The sequence below is a fragment of the Panicum virgatum genome, chromosome 8N (assembly GCF_016808335.1).
Source record: "Panicum virgatum strain AP13 chromosome 8N, P.virgatum_v5, whole genome shotgun sequence".
Classification (NCBI taxonomy): domain Eukaryota; kingdom Viridiplantae; phylum Streptophyta; class Magnoliopsida; order Poales; family Poaceae; genus Panicum; species Panicum virgatum.
The window spans coordinates 1263394-1286571 of NC_053152.1; the positions used below are offsets into that span (position 1 = coordinate 1263394).

General features: G+C 42.5%; 3 protein-coding genes across 9 annotated transcripts; 1 reads left to right on the top strand and 2 right to left on the bottom strand.

Moving 5' to 3' along the window:
* The first annotated feature begins 1077 nt into the window (after nucleotides 1–1077).
* LOC120686519 (CBL-interacting protein kinase 32-like) lies at nucleotides 1078–14519 on the top strand. Of its 7 annotated transcripts, XM_039968739.1 has the most exons (17): nucleotides 1081–1356; nucleotides 2278–2514; nucleotides 2734–2796; nucleotides 2939–3010; nucleotides 3154–3261; nucleotides 3338–3418; nucleotides 3544–3597; nucleotides 3709–3834; nucleotides 3916–4005; nucleotides 4474–4596; nucleotides 4693–4803; nucleotides 5113–5226; nucleotides 5350–5406; nucleotides 5497–5571; nucleotides 5784–5877; nucleotides 11249–11252; nucleotides 14464–14519. In XM_039968739.1, the coding sequence occupies exons 2-15, from the start codon at nucleotides 2344–2346 to the stop codon at nucleotides 5859–5861; spliced, it is 1323 nt and encodes a 440-aa protein (XP_039824673.1). In that variant the 5' UTR covers nucleotides 1081–1356; nucleotides 2278–2343; the 3' UTR covers nucleotides 5862–5877; nucleotides 11249–11252; nucleotides 14464–14519. The 7 variants fall into 7 exon arrangements, with proteins under 7 accessions (XP_039824678.1, XP_039824677.1, XP_039824674.1 ...); XM_039968744.1 differs by lacking the exons at nucleotides 11249–11252; nucleotides 14464–14519 and having other exon boundaries at nucleotides 1078–2158; nucleotides 2283–2514; nucleotides 3377–3418; nucleotides 5784–6200; XM_039968743.1 differs by lacking the exons at nucleotides 11249–11252; nucleotides 14464–14519 and having other exon boundaries at nucleotides 1079–1356; nucleotides 3377–3418; nucleotides 5784–6200.
* LOC120686512 (disease resistance protein RGA5-like) lies at nucleotides 6256–9955 on the bottom strand. Its single transcript, XM_039968731.1, has 3 exons — nucleotides 8967–9955; nucleotides 6749–8684; nucleotides 6256–6491 (listed from the first exon to the last, which is right to left on the bottom strand). Exons 1-2 carry the CDS (start codon nucleotides 9746–9748, stop codon nucleotides 6749–6751), a joined length of 2718 nt encoding a protein of 905 aa, XP_039824665.1. The 5' UTR covers nucleotides 9749–9955; the 3' UTR covers nucleotides 6256–6491.
* LOC120686520 (uncharacterized mitochondrial protein AtMg00810-like) lies at nucleotides 13806–23111 on the bottom strand. The gene is made up of 2 exons (XM_039968745.1): nucleotides 20661–23111; nucleotides 13806–16792 (listed from the first exon to the last, which is right to left on the bottom strand). The coding sequence occupies exon 2, from the start codon at nucleotides 16160–16162 to the stop codon at nucleotides 14891–14893; it is 1272 nt and encodes a 423-aa protein (XP_039824679.1). The 5' UTR covers nucleotides 16163–16792; nucleotides 20661–23111; the 3' UTR covers nucleotides 13806–14890.
* Between the last annotated feature and the right edge of the window lie 67 nt (nucleotides 23112–23178).

Here is a 23178-nt window from a genome sequence, read left to right on the forward strand (position 1 = left end):
TTGCGGGTAGGCATGGATGGGTAGAGAAGCCTGCGGTGAAAAAAAAAATCACGGAGTGGGGGCGCGCCCTCGCGAACAGGGGGGCGCGACGATTTCAGTCTGCCATCATCCCCTGTCAAATATTTGGTGTTTCCAGGTGGACTCAAAAATGAGGTTTGTGAGGTGGGTATGGGGGCTAGTTTTAGTGAGAAAGTTTCTAATTTCTATGAATCCTTATAGTATAGATTAGACGGCTGCTTTTATTTGGCTTCGAACCCCACATTTTCGGTGATCTAGCTGAATGATTGGAAAAATAAAGGCCTCTATTTAAAATGGAGATTTGATGGAGACTTTCATTATTCATCCTATAGTACATATATATATATAGGTGGTTAATACCCTCCCTTTGTTTCTCCTTTTTTTATTTTCACTTCTCCCATGCATGTTTCAATCATCTGCAACCGAGTAAGATAATCTTTTTACTCTTTTTTTTATGAGCTCAGCCGTTGAAGGCGGTCTAATGACACGGACACTGCATGCGTTGGAGGCTGGATTATTTGTTGATCACCGTTCATCAGACTGGCTGCGAGACAACCAACCATCCATCCATGTCCAGCGACAACCGACAACCCAGGAGGAGGAGGCTATTCCTTGGTTGTCAGGAGTTTCACTGTTGCAGATTCCCCGTTGTTTCACTGAAAAAACATGCAGGCATGAGTGCATCCAGAGCATGTGGGCACGCATGGTACAGACTACAGAGGATCCGTACCCGTCACGGCCATGATGAATGAGCTCGCGATCGACGACGGAGCGGGACGTCCGGTGAGATCTCGATCGCGAATCATCAATCATGCTGCACGCCGGGCGGGCAGGCAGTACGACGGCGTGGTGGCATGGCAGTGGCACTGGCACTCGGTGTGTCCCAATCCGTACCTCTCGTCCTCTCACCCCTTGTGGGACCCACCCACCAGCTTCAGCTTGTCCATTTCTCTCTTCAGTTTCTCCAGGGAAGGGAATTACCATGTGGAGGCAGTTGGAACTTGGAATTGGACTATTCCAAGTCCAATCCAGACAACATGTCTTCCTCCCCTTCCGTCTTCCTCTTCCCCACCTCACTTTTATCTTTTGCTGCCCGCCGCTATAATTGCCAGCCGGCTTGCTTGGTTGGTATATCGCCAGGGCCACCATTCCACCAAGCTCTTCCCCTTGCTCAGCACTTCAGCAGTCAGCAGCGGCCTCCCCATCAGAAGCCTAGCTAGCAGCTCTTCCTCGCCCCCACAGCCGTTTCCCAGATCTTTTTCAGCACCGGCACTCCACCAGGGCACAGCAAGGGCATCTACTCTGCACTTCGCCTGATCCAGTCCAACCGGAGAGGGTGTAAGAGCTCCTCTGCCTCTTCTCTTCCGTGTTTCCCTTTTCTTCCTGTTTCTAGTATGCAGCGATGTGAGCTTCTCCTTTTCGGTCCAACTTCTCGGTGCTTTGCTGAAGGGAATGTCCAGCCTACAGTGGCTTCAGGCATTCTTTCCAGCAAATCTTGTTTTCCCCTATTGAGTGGGGAAGCCGTTCAACCTTTTATTTCTAGCATGCAAATTTTTATCGGGGGCTATTGGCCCAGCTTCTTCAACCTCCATTGTTCCTGCTAGTTTTTTTTTAAAAAAAATCTCTTTCCCCTACCTTAAAAGAAATCACTTTCTTCCCTGTTTGAGATGAGAGCCCTGGCTGCAAGTTTCATGTTCTTGGGCTGCCCGATTGCTGGAATGGAATATGCCCACGAGCAGCCCCTCACATGTTGTGTTATGCTTTTCTGAATGGATGACTGAATATTCAATTCCTATCTTTTCTGCAGCCCCCTCGTGGCTGATTGGCATTTATTCTTTCCAGATCCCAAGAATGGTCTAACTTCTCTTTGACTTCCAATTCGATTCCTGTTCTAGGTGAGAGAGGGAAAAAAACTAGTTTTTGGATCTCACAGGATGTTTTCTGCCAACCCAATTGATTGAGCCGTTCACCAATTTTCTGACTTAGCATGTGGTAGGGAATAACAAACAAACTGAACCAGCAGCTGTTCACCAGTCGTGGATTTGCATTTGGCCATGCCCATAAAATTTACAGATCAGTGATGATTGATTGGAGATAAGAAATGAGACGTGAATCTATCACACGTCCTAACTGAACTCGTGTAATGACTGGTGCTTAGTTAATTTCAGAAATTTATGCAGCTAGACAAGTATCAGCATGTCATTTTTTTTTCAATTTTTATCTTGAGCTGTAATAATATGGGTAAAATTTTCCACACAGGACAGGGAAACCATTGGACTCTGCATAGAAGCTTCCTGATATTTCTAAGGGGCGATAAGGCAGGGAATGAGTACAACCAAGGTGAAGAGACGTGTGGGGAAGTATGAGCTCGGTCGGACCATAGGTGAAGGCACATTCGCAAAGGTCAGGTTCGCGAAGGACACTGAGACAGGCGAACCTGTAGCTATCAAGATCATAGATAAGGAGAAGGTCCTCAAGCACAAGATGGTTGAGCAGGTCACTTTCGATTACACTTTGAATTATTGCTGCATTTTTTAATATTTGGTGATATTTCACATCTCGAAGATTGTGGCCCCTTCCTTCAGAATCTGTCCCCCCTTTAGTGTATTTACTTTTGAATGGTTTATGAGCTTGGCAACTTTGTTCAGCATTGAATTAATACCTTCTTGTGGAAGTAATTTGTTGTTGATGAAAAAACTACATGGTCGAGTGTAGATTAAGCGGGAAATTTCAACAATGAAGTTGATCAAGCATCCTAATGTTGTTCGCATATATGAGGTACCTTTCTTGATCTTACAATGCATCAGAAAAGAGCCAAGCCAATAAATTCCTAACATAATCATTTAGCACGCCTATTTTCTTTTCACTGGGAGCAGTCAATTGCTGATATTTGACAAATCAATATTTCATTAATCTTTAGGTGATGGGAAGTAAAACAAAGATATACATTGTGTTAGAATTTGCTACAGGTGGTGAGCTCTTTGACATAATTGTAAGTGATATGCACGTCCATTCCGGTTCATGCTGTTTCTGCTATACCCACTGCCTTACTTCACTATTTCAGTGTCCACAAAGTTCAATTCATCGCTGACAAATTTTAACTAAAGTTAAACTTTTAATGTTCCTATCATAAAGGCTAACCATGGTCGAATGAGGGAAGATGAGGCAAGGAGGTATTTCCAACAATTAATCAATGCAGTTGATTATTGTCATAGCAGGGGTGTGTACCACCGGGATCTAAAAGTGAGCTCATTTTCTTTGTCTGATTTTTTCTGTAATCAAGAAATCTATTTCAGAATCTAAACTATGATACTCTCAGCCTGAAAATTTACTGCTCGATTCGTTTGGAAACCTGAAGGTCTCCGACTTTGGGCTGAGTGCTCTATCTCAGCAGATCAAGGTAATGACTTCTTGCCTACATGCATCTAATTTAGCAATGGGTACTTGAGTATGAGAGGGTAAAATTGACACTTTCTGCATCAGCATGTTTTTAAGCATGTTTCTTCTCTCTTCTATCTTGTTCAGGATGATGGATTGCTGCACACAACTTGTGGAACTCCGAACTATGTTGCACCAGAGGTAATGCCAAAAAAACTGCACAGCCTGAACCAATAAAATAATGGATGCCATGGCAATTACCATTTCATTAGGAATGCTATGATATAAATATTTCTACCAACTCAACTGTAGGTCCTTGAAGATCATGGCTATGACGGTGCAATGGCTGATTTGTGGTCATGTGGAGTTATCCTGTTTGTTCTGCTAGCAGGGTATTTGCCTTTTGAGGACTCTAATCTTATGATGTTGTATAAGAAAGTGAGCATTTCAAGGCTTTTAGATTACTGCAGCGGTCTTGTTTATTCACGCTTATTTGACTTTACCTGGTATTCCTTGCAGATATCAAATGCAGAATTTACATTTCCACCGTGGACATCTTTTCCTGCGAAGAGGTTGTTAACAAGAATCCTTGATCCAAATCCAATGACGGTATGCCAGATCACAAAAGCTGCTTGAAAAGAAAAATACTAGCGAAATAATCGTAAGTTAATGGAAATATGGAATAGAACAACTCTGTAGTCACCATACAAATGCATCGCCTAGTAGGCTGATAGCTAACTGATATCATTGATAAGCATAAACGAAATGATATTCCCACTGATCAAGAGTTTGTCATGTAAGTCAGATTGACACAACGCACACGGCCACTATGAGATGCAGTTGAGGAAAAAAAAATTCTTTTAGGAAAGATATAGGCAATTCATATAACCATTATCAAAATTATACCCTTTGTGTCTGTAAAGAATTGCAACTTCCAGTCAAAAAGAAAGAAAGAAAACTGGATTGTGGTTCATCTTCAACTTGAGTGTGTGCCACCTCTGCTTTCAAAATGAATGGGCCTTCATAATTCTCTTTTGATCCATAACATTAGGCTCATCGTTTGGTAAACCATGGCAGAGAATAACAATCCCAGAAATATTAGAGGATGAGTGGTTCAAAAAGGGCTACAAGCGCCCGGAATTTGACGAAAAATATGACACCACATTGGATGATGTGGATGCTGTCTTCAATGATTCAGAAGTAAGTAATTGGTGTGTTTCTATTTTCTGTCTCATGCATAATGTCACGGATTTTAGTTACCAACTAGTTTTACTAATGTTATCTGCCATCATTCAGGAGCACCACGTGACAGAAAAGAAAGAAGAAGAGCCAGTAGCTCTGAATGCATTTGAACTGATATCAATGTCAGCAGGCCTAAATCTTGGAAACTTATTCGACTCAGAGCAGGTACTGGATCTGGATGTTCCTGACTCCTCTGTAGTAACCTAGAGCATTGAAAATGCAATGTATGGTTGCTTAAATCATCATGATTTAGCAAAGGACATTGCCTCAAAACTGTGACATGCACTTGCATTTCCTTTCTGACAGCTAATAAAGGTCAAGTCAATTACATAATTATAATGCATTGAGCAAGTTAATACTCTATATGCCTATGCGATTAGAACATTAGTTTTGGAAATTTTACATTTTTTCGCAATTTAGGATCATCATTCTTCTATACTTTTTACTTATATTTGTAATAATTTGTGTTTGCAGGAATTCAAAAGAGAAACAAGGTTCACCTCAAAATGTCCACCCAAGGAAATTATCCGCAAGATTGAGGAAGCAGCAAAACCTCTAGGATTTGATGTTCAGAAGAAAAATTACAAGGTTCCTTCCCACAACTCTATGATAACTGATTATCTGAATATTTTCCTTCAGTTTTTAAACTTCTCGATAATGTATACAAACTTTGGATAGATCTTTATGCATTCTGTCATATTGTGTGACCAGTTGAGGCTCGAAACGGTGAAAGCAGGGAGGAAAGGAAACCTCAATGTTGCTACTGAGGTAATGCGAGAAAATAAATAAAAATCTGGACTGCAATCTTTTTTTGAGTAAACTTCATCTGCCTAACATATATTATGCATTTTGGTTCAGATACTACAAGTCGCACCCTCCCTTCATATGGTAGAAGTTCGAAAAGCAAAAGGCGACACTCTGGAATTCCATAAAGTAACTACCATACACGCAAAGATCATGCTTATAAAAGAAACATATCTATTCATGAAGCTGAGCCATTGGTTGGAGAAGTGAATTAATTCCTATACTTAGGCATTCTTCAATCACCAGTAGTTTGGATTGACTAAGTTAGAGATTCATAACTTAGCTTTGCTCTTCAATATTATATGGTAGTACTTATATGTGTAAACTGTAACTTTCTGCAGTTCTACAAGAACCTTTCCAACACCTTAAAGGACGTTGTCTGGAAATCCGAGGATCTGCAAATGCAACCTGCTGCTTAGCAGAACCTGAGGAGAGGAAGGATGGAAAACTATTTGTCTCATTCTTCCAAGCAGATTCCATTTCGGTAGCCTGCTAGCCTGGATCAGCAAATCTGTTCTCCGAATTATATATGTAATAGTGTGTGGCCCGGCAAATTGTGCTGGTCCTCCACTACTGTTGTAATTGTAAATGCTGCATTTTGAGAGATCGCATTGCTTGCTGTAGACTGTAGTTGGAGTGAAGCTCTTTCAATAGATTTTTTCAGTATGTGAGCTTTGTAAATCCATGTATGCCTATGAATGATGTTGAAACACCATGCACAAAATCTGCGAAATGAAGCCAAGTATGGTTTTCGCATCCTTGCCCTTGCTACGTTGCCCCATTTTCTGACTGGTACAATGGTACTGAACAGAAGAGCTTAAGCAAGTTTTCATTGTTACAAGAAAAACCTGACAAGTTAATTGGGAACTCAAGTTGGTTACCATTTCAATTTTTTTCATTTACAAAGTGGATTTTGTTACATTTCACTCAGCTGTCAGCAAGAAATGAGGGTGGCAGAGTGAGTTTCAGAGGATTGTACAGGAGGGGCAGGTGCTCTTAGCGTGATCCGAGTCACTCCCATGGCCTTTTCCATTTCCTGGTGCCTTCGCCTGCACAATGGCCCAAGAACCCAACAAAGTGTCAGGTTCAGGCTTCAGATGAAACAATGGCCCAAGAACACTGAAGTCGATTGTCACTGTGTGTGTGTGTGTGTGTGTGTGTGTGTGTGTGTGAGAGAGAGAGAGAGAGAGAGAGAATCAAATAAATGATTAGATGTTAAACTTATATCTATCTGTAACGAAACTGCAGATTGTTTTACAAAGCCCTTATCAGTTCGGCTATGGGTGCAGTTTAGAAACAGTCTCACCTACAGATGTGGGCAACTGACAATCTTGAGACTGGGACAACCTGGATGCATGTCGATGGCCGTAATCAAAGCAGACAACGCACCTCCTCTTTTGGGCACCTTTCCACGGACGCCACCAATTTCGAGAAAGATCTCTTTTAGGCCCAACAGGTGTTCAATACCCGAAGGTGATTCAGAGATTTCTTTGAAGCGTAACTTAAGCCTCTCCAGGTTCGGCATTGCTCCAGCCTCGAAGATCAGACGCGGTGTCCTGCACCAATACTTGAAGTACTTGAGGGCTGCGAATGCCATGCCGCAGATTGTGATACTCTCTCTAGGTGATACTTGGGTGCGCAATCCCAGGTTCGTAAGTGCAGGCAGCCGTGCAAGGAGAAGGAAACCATCCATTGAAAGTTCTCTGATCCCAATCTTCAAGACTTGGAGCTTACGGAGCTCACCAATCCAGTTGGGGACTTTCGGAAAACACCAGTAGGTCATTTCTAGTGTCTGGAGATGGCGGGGAGAAGGGTTTAACAAACTCAAACCACTCCCACAAATACCAGGCCAGTACATGTATAGATATTTGAGGTTGCACAACATCTCAAGGGAAGATCGTAAAGCATCCATACGCAATGCTTTATCGGAGATTGATGTTCCAGAATAGCAGAGTTTGAGATCTCTTAGATTGGTCAGTTGGCTGAGACCTCTAATGTTTTCTACTGAGTTCTCCCCCAGATCAAAGTATTGCAGAGTTGCTAGAGCCTTCATGTTGCCAATCCCATCAGGTAATCTGGTACTTTCCGGAATAATGAGATGAATCAAGCGAGGCAGACAAATGATATCGGATGGAATAACAACTGATCCCCATTCTATGTCTAGGGTCTGCAACTGTTGTAGCTTCCCAATTTGCTCAGGTAACTGTAACTGTACATGAATATTGGTTTCGATCTTCAGATATCTCAGTTGAAACAATTTGCATACCCCAGTGAAATCCAATTCCATCTTATAGGAAACATCTGAGAAGTCAACAATTAAAACTCGAAGAAAACTGAACTCTGAAAGAGGATGCACGTGCAAGAAATTAGAGCCTCCAAAGGCTGCAATAGATCGAACATGTGACAGATTTGTAGGTGGAGCCACCATACTATGGTTCACATTATCATATTGAATGGAGAGTCGACGGACATTATTGTGCATGCCTAACGAGGAATTGGATTTATCATTTATTGTCAGGAAATTCTCTTCTGCACACTCACTTAAGATAAAATCCAGCATCATATCGTGTACCTTACAAGATAATACCTCATTTTGGTAGTTGACATCATTAGGTAGAATCATGCTCCTATTAACTAGCTCATTGAAATAATTGCTTGCAACATCTTCTGCATCTTGTTCCTGCACCTTACTAACAAAACCTTCAGCTATCCATTGCCTGATAACATCATTCTTTCTAACTGTGTAATCCTCTGGATAAATGCCCAGATATAGAAAACATGCCTTCAGATAATAAGGAAGGTTCTTGTAACTAAGCTGCAATATTCGTCTCATACTGTCCAATGCAGAGCATTTCCCAAACTTATTGGCCAAAGAATTCCTTACATGTTCCCACTGTTCAACTCTTGTGATTGCTTGATTAGCTAAAAGGCTAGAAATACTAACAATGGCAAGTGGCAAACCATTACATTTGCCTAAAATTTCAGTTGAAACTTCTCTAAGTTGTTCGGGGCAAACATCCTCAGAGCCAAATATTCTCTTCAAAAATAACTTTTTTGACTGTTGGTCATCTAGTGGCTCCATCTTATAAACATAATCATGCGGATAACTGCAACAGGCAATAGCTACAGTTTCAATGCGTGTAGTTGTTATAACTCTACTAGCCTGCTCATTTTTTGGGAGGGCACATCTAAGAATATCCCATGCTGATTTGTCCCATATATCATCAAGTATAACAAAATACCTGCACAAAATTCATCAAAGGAGATGTATCATATCAACTAGCTTAATAGGCTGTTTTTCAATAAGAAAACACTATTCTGATAGTTAATCCTAAACAGTACAAGTACAGGACTAATTAAATTTTCAATAGGTAATATTAAGGATCAGAAAGAAATTGTTTGGAAATAAACTAATTGAACCTATATACTGACAACTCCACAGTATAAAACATTTATCAAAGCTTATATGATAAAAAAGAGTTCATGAAACATTGTACATTCTAAAAACATGAAAACTTAAGTACCTTTTGCCTTGTAGATGTTTTCTAAGATCATTAATGAGGTTCTGCACCTCACTAGTTTGAGAAGGTGGTTCTTGCCCAAGTTGTGAAAACATATTAGCGAGAATCTTTGTCATGTCTGGTCTCTGCGAGACTGATACAAATGCCTGACAATCAAATTTATCTCCAATCCTTTTGTACACCTCATTGGCCAGTGTGGTCTTACCAAGACCACCAATTCCTACAACAGATACCACCCTCAATCGTTGATCTTCACGTAGCAACAACTCGACCAGTTCATTCCTTGGGCCATCTGTGCCCTCAAGGCCATCTTCATCAGCATAAATTGCATGAAGGCGAGGGTCAACAGCCACATATTTAGATGTAGAGATGCTCGCATCAATCTTATACCTTTTGTGACGATGATTCACCTCCATGACACGAGTCTTGATCTGTTGTATTTCATTTGAAATACGATTCTTGGTTCTCAGCATATTGAAATGCTGAATGATATTCCAAATGAGACCAGCTGTGTTACCATCCTGGCTGACATGACGCATGACCTCATCAATCGAGTCCTCAATGTCATAGGCCATCTCTCTTACTTGGTTCTTCCAATTCTTGGTCAGGGGATCGAGCTCCTCCTTGTCTGCTAGAATCTCTAGGAAAGCATTCATGGCGCTGAGTTCATCCCTGATGAGTGACAACTCCTTTGACATGTTGCTGAACTTGAAATGCTCTTCATCCATGAGGACAGCAAGCTTATCAAGAAGGGAGTTCATACTTCCCATCAAGACGCTTGCCATGGCCTTCTTTACTCTTGCAGTCTTGCAGACATATATGTATCTAATCTCACTCACAAACAGATGTGGAGTAGCTTGATTTGTCTGGAGGTAGGACAAAAAATACACGAAGGGGAAAAGAGATGCTGCAAGAGAAGCTGTTCAAATGTGCTCTAGCAAATAGGGTTATCTTTATGCTCTGGTAGCTGTAAGATATTGGTTTGGTGGGTGTAGTACATAATGGCGGGGCCAGCAGTTTAAAGAAATTGGGCCAAAGAAGAAAAGTCCACAACGAAAAGAGACATTACCATAAATAATAACCTTACCTAACATATTTCTTTATTATAAGGAATAAAGAATTGTTAGGCAGTAAAAGTTTTTGCAACTATTTAAACCAGAAATGATGAACTGATTGCAGTCATTGTTGCTCTAAAATGGTTAGCTGAGTTGGATCAGGATAAGCAATGCACACGATACAGCTGAGCTAAGCCATCAAAGGAGACTTGTCATATCGATTAGCATTTCTTGATGAGATAGAGATGTGAAAGCAAGTCCACTCTGGTGGAGGTTTTGGCCGTTTCTGAAAAAAAAAATCTAAGCAGTCTTCCCTGTATGAATGTGCAAACGCTACTTGTGGACTTGTCTCACCGTGTTTCTTCACTTTACGCGTTTCATATCATGACTATTCAAATTGAACAATCAAAAGCTATAATTGGGTAGAAATGTGTTAGAGGAGTCAAGGGCCTATTAGGTCTTAGCTCATTAGGGTTAATTAGTCGCTTACTTAGGGGTCAAGTAAACCTCTCTATATAAGGAGAGGAGATGTATCAATCTAATCAAGCAAGAGATTAGAAGGAAATCCCTTCGCCCACGGCCGGCAAGAGAGAAGGGATTTCCTTCTAATCTCTTACTTGATTAGATTGATACATCTCCTCTCCTTATATAGAGAGATTTACTTGACCCCTAAGCAAGCGACTAATTAACCCTAATGGGCTAAGGCCCAATAGGCCCTTGACTCCTCTAACAAAATGCCAAAGAAATTTCTGTGGTAACTTCTATAGGAATTTGCTTACTTGAGGTTTACGGACATGTTTGTTGAAGAATTTAAAATTGCAGAGAATATAGCAACGTAGTAGTATATTGCGTTCCAAGGAAAAAAAACACAATCCACAGTAGTATACTATTAATCAGAATCTGGGCCATTGGTTGGAGAAGTGGATCTCTACCTACAATTCACGGCCAATTCCCTGGCCTCTCATTGGGCCACGTCAGCATGCGACATCCCGGCCGTCCATCCGGCAACGAACGGCCATGGGAGCGGGAGGAGCGACGGCACCCGGACATAGGCCGTCGAAGGGTGGAGAGGGGTCGTGCACAGCCACCCGCCGGCCGGCCGCCGCCCCAACGGCCTTGCGCGGCCGAGGTTCCCCGGCAACTGGCTCCTCGCGGCGGCCGATGAGGGCAGTGAGCCCAGCACGCGCCGCCGCGCCAGGCCATGAAGGGAAAGGAGAGAGGCCGGCCGTCGTCCGCTGTGGGGCCAAGGGATGCGCACCTGCGCTTGCTGCAAGCGCCGCCAGCAGCTGCAAGGGGGGAGGGTCGCGCGCCGCCACCGGCCGGCCCCTGGCCACCTGCTGCCGCGGGGGAAGGGGGAGGGGAGGGGCCGGCCTGCCACCACGCCACGGAGGGAGGACGAGGACGCCGCGCTGGCCCCCACCTCCAGCCTCAGCCGCTAGCGGCCATGGAAGGGAGGGAGAGAGCAGGGCCAAGCGCCGCCCCGCAGCCACGCGAGGCCAAGCGCCGCCGCCGCCGCTGCCGCAGAACAGGGCCAAGTGAAGCAGCAGCATTGGTAGAACGGCAAGCACGGCCCCAGATGGCCAGATTACCGATAGAGCGCGGTCGTGGCCAAAGAAAGGGTGCTTACCCTCGCCGCCTGCCTATACGGCTCCCTCTACTCGTTCCACTGTCCAACGCATGCGAAGGAGGAGCAGCATCTATGGCAGTGCCAAGCAAATGCACACACGACGACACAGGCAGGCAACGCCAGCCCTTTGTAGCTCCCCCTGCGCCCTCACACTCTGTAGAGCACACCTGCCAGTGGCCTAGCCGACAGAGTGGCCATTGGAAGATGACCAGTAGCTGCTCGACGAAATGCCTCAAAGTCAAGCTACTCACTGGACCAACACTCGACACAGACATCCTCTACCTAGGAACAAGGTGGCTACAACATCCTCAGCCATGTCTTACTCGCGTTCGATGAGACTGTAGCTGCAGCAAGTCGCCTTCTCTGTCGTTTGATGAAATTTTCAAAAGCTTTCTTTTTTTCATGGCCTACACATGCATGCGCCTTGCTTGGAGTGTGCGGTGTGCCTTATAAAGGATGAATCTCATTTTTTTGTGCTACTTCACCTTTTATTCTGTAGCTCAACAATATTACCTTACAGATACAGTGACAAATTTACAGAGCATTGCAGCATGAGCACAAACCAATAATTACGAACCAAACAAAGTTTGTTTAATACATAGCATGGAGGTGGGATCACAAACTGGTAAAAAGATATGTGCATGCAAACTTTACAGGCACATCTCAGTAATTGCCAAACAGTGGAGTTTGTACCACAGGCATAATTTCTTTTGATAAAGTAGAAGCATATTACAAGTTAAGCAATAACAATTATTAGAGATATGTATAGCTGTAGGCTTTTATCAGTATTCATTGGCCTTCATTGTATACTGATTCTCTACCATGTATACATAAGCCCATTGGCTATATATATCAGTGACACCCCCCGGATTGGAGTGTGGTGTTCCCCATATTCACCTCTCTACAACAACTTCAACAAGTATTTAGTAAAGTGAAGTTCAGCTGCTATGGCATTCTGGATTGTAGGAGTATCTTGTGCTCTGTAAGCATTAGGATAAAATGGCATCTATACATTCTAACAAATAGCAGTGTAGTAGCAGCCAATTTGGCTATCATCAAACTATGATGTACACCTGAATGAACTTGAAAAGAGAAAATTTGAGGAGGTAGAAGAACTTCCATATAGCTTCAGAAATATAACTCTCAACATACTGCTCTGTTTTCCTGATGGAGCTCCAGCTTTAATCGTACTAATCATGAGAAACATCAGAAGGATGGCTTTCCCAGCAGATGTTACAAATGCCATTTAAGATGCAGCTACATGCAGCAATTAATGTGTAGAATCCACTTGTGCTATCCTATTTATTATGCCATTCAAGCACAGGCTTAGCTGCCTTAACAACTTTGGTTTCAGGAGCCATCCCTGAACCCTTATACAAGAACCAATCAAAAAGAGTCCAGAGTGCAAATTATAATTTTTTTAGGAAAACTGAATTTATCAGAAATATCACACTCTCCTGCAACAGTATTGTACAAAGGATTAATGCTCAGAATACAGTGATACTTGAACTAAACTAAATCTTACTGAGTTGCATTGACTATTTTGCTTTGTTGAATAAATTGGGCACCGAGGAAGTTCTAGATTGCAGCAACAATTTTTTTTTGGGATAATATAGCTTAATAAAACAACTCGAAATCCAAGCTATGCTCATCTTTTCATTAATTTCTCTATAGTAATATCCAAGCTTAAAAAGTGGCTTGGGCATGATCTTTTATAATGGTTGCAATCAGCTGGATAAATGGTAGGAAACAATTTTGTCAGTACATAGACAAACATGTACACTACTCATCTACGGACAATTTGTTTATGACTGTTATGCATACTGCAAACAGTGTGGTCACTCAGACATTTTTGGAGAAAGATTACAAATAGAAAATGACATATGGGTTAAAACTTTAGACACGTATTCAATATGTATATACCTCCACAAATGATACTGTATGTTCATAAGGATTCAGTAACATAATTTAAAATCTGCCATTTCATAGACTTTGGAGCAATTCAAAACTTTAATAACTTCAGTGCCCCCCTTTTATAGCTGTGATATATTCCTTAAAGCCCTTTTAGAAAAAAAATTATTTCTTAGCAGTGTGACCACTTAAGCATATTAGAAAGTAATTTTAACAAAGTGTAAAAGTTTCCTATTAGTCCTACCGAAGTGTTTGATCCCTTGTTTTTACATTACCTTGACATTACTATTCTGATCTTTTACAAAGAAAACACTGATCAATTATCATTATGGAGTGAAGGGCTAACTGGCCAAATCAAGCTGGCGCGGCAATGCCAAACACCAATCTTTTGGCCCCTGTGTAAAGTCAGGATCTTTATAAAACCATGTTACATCTAGAATTCTGGTGGTTCAATGCAAGTATGGTGCTCGCTCATTGGTACATTTGTTTCTTACAAACAATTCAAAACCACAGGAACACAGTTCGGTCATCACAGTGAAATTTTGCATACATTTTCATCGATCTAGCTACCACAGCTACATATTCTGTGCATGCATTCGCTATTCTCAGTATCTAAAATATATACAAACATGCGGCAAAACCAAAGGTAGACAATGGCTTCAGCGCGGCAATGCCGCGTGTTGTTTCTAGTTAATTCCTATACTTAGGCTTCTTCAATCACCAGTAGTTTGGATTCAGTTGTAGAGATTCGTAATTTATCATTTGTTTTTCAATAGTATAAAGTACTTATATGTGTATAAACTGTAATTTTCTTCAGTTCTACAAGAACCTTTCCAAGACCTTAAAGGACGTTGTCTGGAAATCCGAGGATCTGCAAAATGCAACCTGCTGCTTAGCAGAACCCCAGGAGAGGAAGGATGGAAAACTATTTGTCTCTCATTCTTCCAAGCAGATTCCATTTTGGTAGCCTGGATCAGCAAATCTGTTCTCCGAATTATATATGTACTGGTGTATGGCCCAGCAAATTGTGCTGGTCCTCCACTGTTGTAAATGCTGCATTTTGAGAGGTCGTATTGCTTGTTGTAGACTGTAGTGGGAGTGAAGCTCGTTCAGTAGATTTTGTCAGTATGTGAGCTTTGTAAATCCATGTATGCCTATGAATCATGTTGAAACACCATGCACAAAATCTGAGAAATAAAGCCAAGTATGGTTTTTGAAGTTTTGGAAATATCAGGAACCACCCACACTCTGTATTCCCTTCTCTAGTACATATACATGAGACACAAATATACAATGGGCTCTAGGCCCATGGGCTTATAACTTAACACTCCCCCTCAAGATGGATGATAGATATCTATCATTCCCATCTTGTTACATGCAGCATTACATTCTTTTACTCCCAAACCCTTAGTTAAACAGTCTGCCACTTGACCACTTGAGTTAACATGATTCAGCTCTATCATACCACTATCTATCTTCTCTTTAATAAAGAAACGATCTATTTCTACATGCTTCATTCTGTCATGCTGAACCGGGTTATTAGCAATGCTGATTGCCGACTTGTTGTCGCACCAAACTCTCAAGGGAACATTTCGCAACACATTTAATTCCGAAAGGAGATTTCTTACCCATAGCATCTCACTCACCACAAGAGACATAGCTCGATACTCTGCTTCAGTAGTTGATCGAGATACAAGTGATTGCTTCTTACTCCTCCAAGACACCAAATTTCCTCCAACAAACACACAATAGCCTGAAGTAGATCTCCTATCATCAAGGTAGCTAGCCCAATCAGCATCACAATAACTTTCCACATTCAAATGCCCATGGCTCTTGAACATAAGTCCTTTTCCCGAATTACTCTTTAAATATCGCAGGATCCGATATACAACATTTAAATGTTCACTCTTAGGATCATGCATGTACCTGCTTACAACACTCACTGCATAAGAAATGTCGGGTCTTGTATGGCATAGATAGATAAGCCTCCCCACAAGTCTTTGGTACCTTTCTTTATTTATCGAATTACCTGAGTTAGCACAAAGTTTGTGATTGGGATCAATTGGTGTTGATGCAGGCTGGCATCCAAGCATGCCAGTCTCATTAAGAAAGTCTAGAACATACTTCCTCTGTGAGAGAACAATTCCTTGAGGAGATCGAGCAATCTCAATCCCAAGGAAGTACTTGAGTTGGCCAAGGTCCTTGACCTCAAATTCTTTAATCAGATTCTCCTTCATACGTTTAATCTCCACTTCATTGTCACCAGTAATAATAATATCATTTACATACACAGCTAAGACTGCAATCCTATGTCCAGAATGTCGATAAAACACAGTATGGTCCCCATTGGATTGTTTGTAACCCATACCACATAGTGCACGCCGGAATCTATCAAACCATGCTTGAAGAGATTTCTTGAGGTCGTACAATGATTTCTTCAGCTTGCACACCTTACCGGCCATATCTGGTTTATAGAAACCAGGGGGAATCTCCATGTAAACCTCCTCTTGGAGGTCACCGTGCAAGAAAGCATTCTTAACATCCAATTGATGCAATGGCCAACCAAAATTTGCCGCACAAGAGATCAAAATTCTCACCGTACTCATCTTTGCAACTGGTGCAAACGTCTCATCATAGTCGATGCCATACGTCTGACTATATCCTCTTGCTACAAGTCTTGCTTTGTACCTTTCCACCTTACCTTCAGGGTTTTGCTTAACGGTGAAGACCCACTTGCAACTAACAGCTTTCTTTCCTACTGGTAGTTTTACAAGATCCCAAGTTTTATTCTTTCCAAGAGCTCTTAGCTCCTATAACATAGCTTCGTGCCATTTAGGATCCTTCTGGGCTTCTTTCCAATCTTTAGGAATATGTGTGGCTTGCAACGTTGCAATGAATGCTCTATATGCAGGAGATAATGATTCATATGAAACATAATTACTTATATCATGCTCAAAGCCATACCTTGTTGGAGGTTTTCCTGTTGTACTCCTTGCTTCCTTTCTAAGAGCAATGGGCAAATCAACAGAAGGGTCAATCTCTTCTCCCCCTGTCTCAATAGACTCATTCATCCCATTATTAGAAATATCAACATTAGTGGTCGAAGTATGTCGCTGGTCCACTAGTTGTGGTTCCTCTTCTGGCTGTAACTCGAACTGGGTCTATTCAGCTTGTCGCTCCACCGGCTGCAATTCAGTAGTTCTTTTCCTTCTAGTATAAACCCGCGAAGAGCCTACCTCTTGTGACACCCTAGGTGTCTGCACATTAAAACTGCATTTATTTCCTATGCTTCATGTGTGAAATTATTTGAGCAAGGGCCTATTTGAAAATTTTAAGGACCTTTGTGTAATTATGAATTGTTCCAGGGTCATCTCTATAGTTATATTTGAATAGGATGTGTGATTATAGCTTTTATGGAGGGTTTATTTGCAAAATTTAGTGCAATCATTGCATGGCAGGAAATCTTTCATTTCAGCCTAAGTTTAAAGTGAATTTACCTTGAAAAAGACAAAAGTCCTTTGAATTCAAAATCACTTCTATGTTTTCAAAAATAGATCTTCATCCTTTGATCAAATCAATTTTTGCACAACATCAAAGTTGTAGATCTTGAAAAGTTGAACAACTTTCATGTTGGGAACTTTTTCATTTGAGTTTTAGTTTAAAAGTTATTGCTGTTTTACTGTTGGGTCCCTGGAATTTTCGGAAAATTGCAAACCAGTCCAGATTCTTCCACCTCCAGCCTGCCTGTCTGCTCTGCTCCACGGCGCCGGCAGTCAGCGCCGCCCGCCTGCCGCTCTGGGACGGCTGCAGGCCACCTCCAGCTTCGCCGCCGCCCCACGCGTCACCCCTTGACCCCTGGACCCACATCCCCCGCGCGCTGTACCTCTTCTCCCCGTGCCACGCGCCCCCGCCGAGCTCCGCGGCCGCCACCTCGCCGCCGTGGTGGCGAGCTCGCTGCAGCACCCCAGGACCCCAACTCGCGCACGCCCCAGCATCTGGAGAACCCCAGCATTCTATTCTGCGTGTTCTTTCGCCAGCTCCTCGCTCAGAAACTCCAGAACACCGTCGCCACCCGCCCGAGCGCCGAGGAGCTCACCCTCGCCGTCGCCCCACCATTCCAGACCCGCTCCACCCCTACAGACCCCGCCAAAAGCTTTGCCTCGTCCCCACGAAGCTAACCGACCGCTTCTCGTCACCCAAACCCCACCGGAGCCACCCCGCCGCCGTGCTCCAAGCTCCAATAGCCGCCGCTCGCCGTGGACCGCCTTCCTCCAGCCATTTTTTTCGCGACCCAAGAGCACCCAAGGGTTCGCCTCGGCCTCCTCTCCGTTTTCCCCACCCTAAACCTCGCCGCCGATGACCCCTCTCGCCGGATTTGGCCGGTCAACTCCGCCCCCTTTCTCTAACCTCGGCAGGGACCTCCCTGCTAGAATTCAAAGAACCCTAGGGGGTTATTTGAATAGCCCGTGACTCAAGTGAATAGTAGCAACAAGGGCCTCTTTGTTATTTTTTTGGCTGTAAACTTTGAAATTCCATAGAAATTCATAGAAAAATCAGAAAAATGCAAATCTTGATGTTTTGGAATCCTCATGAAGATATATTTGCAGTAGAATCATAATATGTTGGGTGTTAGTTGAGAGTTTTTGCTGTAAAAATAGATTTGTGTTACTAGTGTTTAAATGCTAGTTGTTTTTATCTTTTTCTTTACTAATGATTGAAACCATGTTTGGCTATGAAATTTTTATGGTAGAGTAATCATGTGAGTCTTAAGTTTCTATAAAAATTTTGTGGTCAGTTCTCATGTTTAGCTATTTCTTTGATTTAATATTTGTTAAGTGAGCTTTATTCATGTTAAATAGTTTCTTGATTAGAAAATCCTGGTAATTTTTGTAGAGCCTTGTTTTAGTCATACGTTACTGTCTGTAAAATTTGAGCACCAGTTCATGACTAGAACAGAAGCTACAAATGAAAATTTTTAGTTTGCTGTCAGTTTTGTTTATTTTCTTAGAATTAATTATATGCAGAATAAATCCTAAAATTTTTACAGAAGATTAGTTAGAACTGTTTTGGTGTTTTGTTTAATTTATAGCCTCTGTTTTTCAATAGTTCAATTTGTAGAATTCAATCTTGTTCTAGGAGTTTTTTGAATAAATGATTTGTCCTGAATAAATGGCTGCATGTTTTAGTATGAAATTTTCAGGCTAGATCACTCTGAATACCTTCTGTTTGATGTAATTTTTGCTGAATTTACTACTGTATATGTGCTGAGTTGTTTATTTATTAGCAAACCATGATTTACTTGCTATAGGAAACAAATACCACTTGTTTATGAAGTTAGTAAGCTTCTTTTGTGCCGTTGATCATGATGCCTTGTGTAGTTAGATATGTTAGTTATCTACTCTATAAACGATTGCCCATGTAATATAATTGTTTGCTATTTGTTAGACTACAACTTTATCGTGAGATGCGTGTGTTTTTAATACTATTCTTGCATCACATATAGATACTTCGGTGTTAACTGACGGAACGTACGAGCTGATCCCAGATTCTGAAGAAGGTGATCTCGAAGCTCAAGTGAACACTACTGTACTAACTGAAGCCCCGGACCAAAGTTCGGAAGAGCCCCAGGCTGAAATAGTTAGCGACTACCGAGAAGGCAAGCCCCGGACATAACATATATTTCAAATTTATACCATTTATTGTTATTACTTACTTATGCATTTACAGTTGTTAGGGTTTGAATTGAAACTCTAGATGCATGATCCTAGGAACCTATGTACTGAACACTAGACCTGAGTTCGAATAACTGCTAAGCTTATAGGACCGGTAAAAGTCGAGTGATTGATTGTCACTCGCGAGCTCTATAGGAATTGCTTGTTTACTTTCTGTTATCAATATAAGGACGACAGAACGGGGTTGTGTTCGATATCATGACCTTGTGTGAGACCCCGTCTGCGTTGATGAACTTGCTAAGGTCGCGGTGTGTGGTAGTGCTGGTTAAGTTTTTGAACATACTAGCCACATGCCGTAAATATGGTACGCGGTAAGCCTAGTAGCCGATTGGACCGGGGAGTGGATATACCTATCACTCTCTCTTTAGAGATAGGTTTTTATATGTTATTGTTGATCAACACCACAACTACTAGGGACAAGGTTGGACCGTGGAGCTCTGTAATCGGGGAGAGTGACCCTATCCACAAGCCAGAAAGAAAGGTAAATGGTTGTTTGGAAACGACCCGACGATATTCCAAACGTGTGTGTTAGGTCTGCCTAGCCAGGTTAACAAATTCGGTTCGAATCGTCTGCTTCCCACAGTTTGGGACTGCTTGATCTCTTTGCCACACAGAGTAATAAGAGCAACATTATTATGATTAATCTTGAGGTTTGTTTAAAGATCTACCATGGTTGAGTAGTAGTTGCTTACATAGAATGGTTAATCAACTAGAATCTTGGAAGCTAAAATTTGAAAGTAAGGACCTACTCTTTATTGCTTTTCAGCAAAAGGAAAACCAGAGCCTCACAAAACCCTGCATAGTCTAGTTAGGTGGGCTACGTATACCCGTTGACGGTTAAGTCTTGCTGAGTATTAGAATACTCAGCCTTGCTGTTGAAACCTTTTTCAGGTATGAGTTTTGAGGACTAGATCGCTAGTTTATCTTAGCCCTGCTCTTTGCCTCCTGGCTAGTCCGTAGAGTGGGATACGTCTTCGGCCGGCAATGACCCTGACGAGTGATACCTTGCTTGGGCTAGCTTGGTATACTTTTGCGACGTGTTGTAGCCATCGTGTTCTTTTTCCGCTGCTTTTCAAACTCTGAACTTACAGTTGTGGTTTGTATAACTGTTTTACAAGGTTTGGTTATGTAATAATGGTTTGAACTGGTTTGTAATCACTACTGAGCTTGTGTTGTAAAACATGTAGTTGTAATATCTCTGGACTCGCCTTCGTGCGGGGTATGCTTGTTCGATCTGAGAACCGGTGGTTGTATCGGGACGTTACCCGATAGACCAAGAATTGTTCCATTTGAAGTGCGTTTGAGCCGGTGTTGCCTTTATGGTGATGGCCTGCGCACTTGAGCCGGGATAATTCAGGTAGTTCTGCCACACCTCTTGCCTTGCACGTATATTTTCGATGCCCATACTGTTTTGCATATCATTCCCATGCAAATTACTTACTGCATATGGAATCGATCCTGTGATGATTTCAGTTCTCCTTGATTGGTTGTCTTCCTTCCCTTCAACAACATTTATATCATTTTCCCCCTCTCGATAATTTTCACTTGAGCATGAGTCACTACTGAGCTCAAACAGGGAACTTAAACCAGTTTTCTCCCCATAGTAGGGTTCAGATTCTCGAAATGTTACATCCATACTCACAAAGAGACGCCGCTCTGTAGGGCACCAACATTTATATCCCTTTTGTCCGGAAGAATAACAGACAAATATACATTTGACAGCTCTTGGATCTAGCTTACCCACTGAAGGTCTATGATCTCTAACAAAACAAGTGCACCCAAATACTTTTGGTGGAACAATAAACTCATTCACCCCTTGCAGCACCTCATAAGGAGTTTTCCATCCAAGCAATCTTGAGGGAGTACGATTAATCAGATATACCGCGGTCATTACTGCCTCACTCCATAGGGACTTTGGCACATTCATAGTATACATGAGTGAACGTGCTACCTCCAAGATATGCCGATTCTTTCTTTCAGCCACTCCATTTTGTGGAGGTGTATCTGGGCATGTTCTTTGATGTAATATCCCATGAGATGACAGAAAATTTCCAAACACATTATTTAGATACTCAGCTCCATTGTATGTCCTCAGTATTTTAACACAAGCTTCATACTGATTCCCTACTAGTGAAAAGAAATCTTGAAAGCACCGCAAGACCTCACTCTTATGTTTCATGAGATATATCCATGTCACCTGAGAATAACAATCAATAAAGGTAACAAAATACTTCATTCCACTAATAGAGGTAACTAGGCATGTCCACACATCAGAGTGAATGAGCATAAAAGGAGATATGCTCCTAAGTCCCCTACTCACATATGTTGCCCTTGTATGCTTCCCAGACTCACATGCATCACATGCAAGTTTGCTCTTGTCAATCTTAGCCATCATCTCTGGGAAAACTTTGGCCATGGTGTCGAAAGATAAATGGCCTAGTCGACAATGTTGAAGCATCACTTTAGCTTCATCTTCACTCATACCTGCTACCAGAGCAGCATTCAAGAACTTAAAATCCTCCCTTAGATCAAGGTACCACAATCCGCCACGCCTAACACCAATTCCAATTTCCTTCCCCGTCCTTCTTTCTTGGATAATATAGTGCTCTCGATCAAAAGAAACTCGGCAATCTATTTGATCAACTAGAGCACTCAAGGATAACAAATTTACAGGAAAGGATGGGACATGCAACACTGATGTCAAGTTAATTGATGGCGTACAATTAATAGTACCAATACCTTTGATGGGTTGACATGTCCCATCAGCCGTTTGGATGGTCTCCTTATGTGTGGATGGATATGATTTATATGACAAAAATTCACTTTGAGCACCAGTGACATGTCTAGAATCTCCAGAATCTAATATTCATTCAGGGAAAAAAACTCCTCATACATGAAAGAACGTTAGCGTGCATACCATCCAATGATTCCACCTTCTGCTCTACCTCTTTGTTCAACAAAACCATAGAGGTTGCTATCTCATCGTTTTTGGCACCAATTGATTTGATCAATTTCTCCAATTCAACCAATTTCTCAAGGATTTTTTCATTTACTTGGTTTACCTCCATCATTTTAGCCACAAGTATCTCACTGGAGACTTATCTGCACAGCTGCCCCTTCTCTTGCAAAGCAGCTCTTCCACCAAAGTAAATTAGCCCCCCCCCCCCCCCCCCCCCAAACAATAGCCCAGAACAGCACACACCTCAATGTGCTTCAAATCCGTGACAATTAGCAGCCAATCTGCACTAATTAGAGTCTCGACACCTAAATCTGCAGCCTGGGATTACCAACAACGGAGCAATAGATTGCTTGCAATACCCTCCAGTCAACAGAAAATTGATATGCTATAGCTCCAATTAACGCAGCAATCACGTTGCTCAGCACCTCCTAGCTTGCATTCGTTCACCAATCACCACGCAGAGCTCAACCTGCACACCCTACAAGCTCCAGACTCCTGCCTCCAGCTACTCTCTGTATCCTTAGCCACCACCAACTCCACGGAGTAGCAGCGCCACTTACTTGCAAGCTTGCCTCGCCTCTGACGACGATGACCACGCAGCCTCGCCCTTCCTCTGCACGCGCAGGGGCCTCCACGACGTCCTTCCTCTGCACGCGCAGGGGCTGCCTCCCGCGCCGCAACACCACCTCCGCGTGACGCTCGCACGCTTGCTGCTCGCCTTCTGCGCGTGCCCCGGCCTCCACGACCTCGCCGCTCACGCGCTCGCACCTGCTGCAGCCGCGCTGCCGCGCTCGCCGCTATCTCCGCCGGCCGCCGCACCAAAGCTCTAACACCATGAAGTTTTGAAAATATCAGGAACCACCCACACTCTGTATTCCCTTCTCTAGTACATATACATGAGACACAAATAAACAATGGGCTCTAGGCCCAT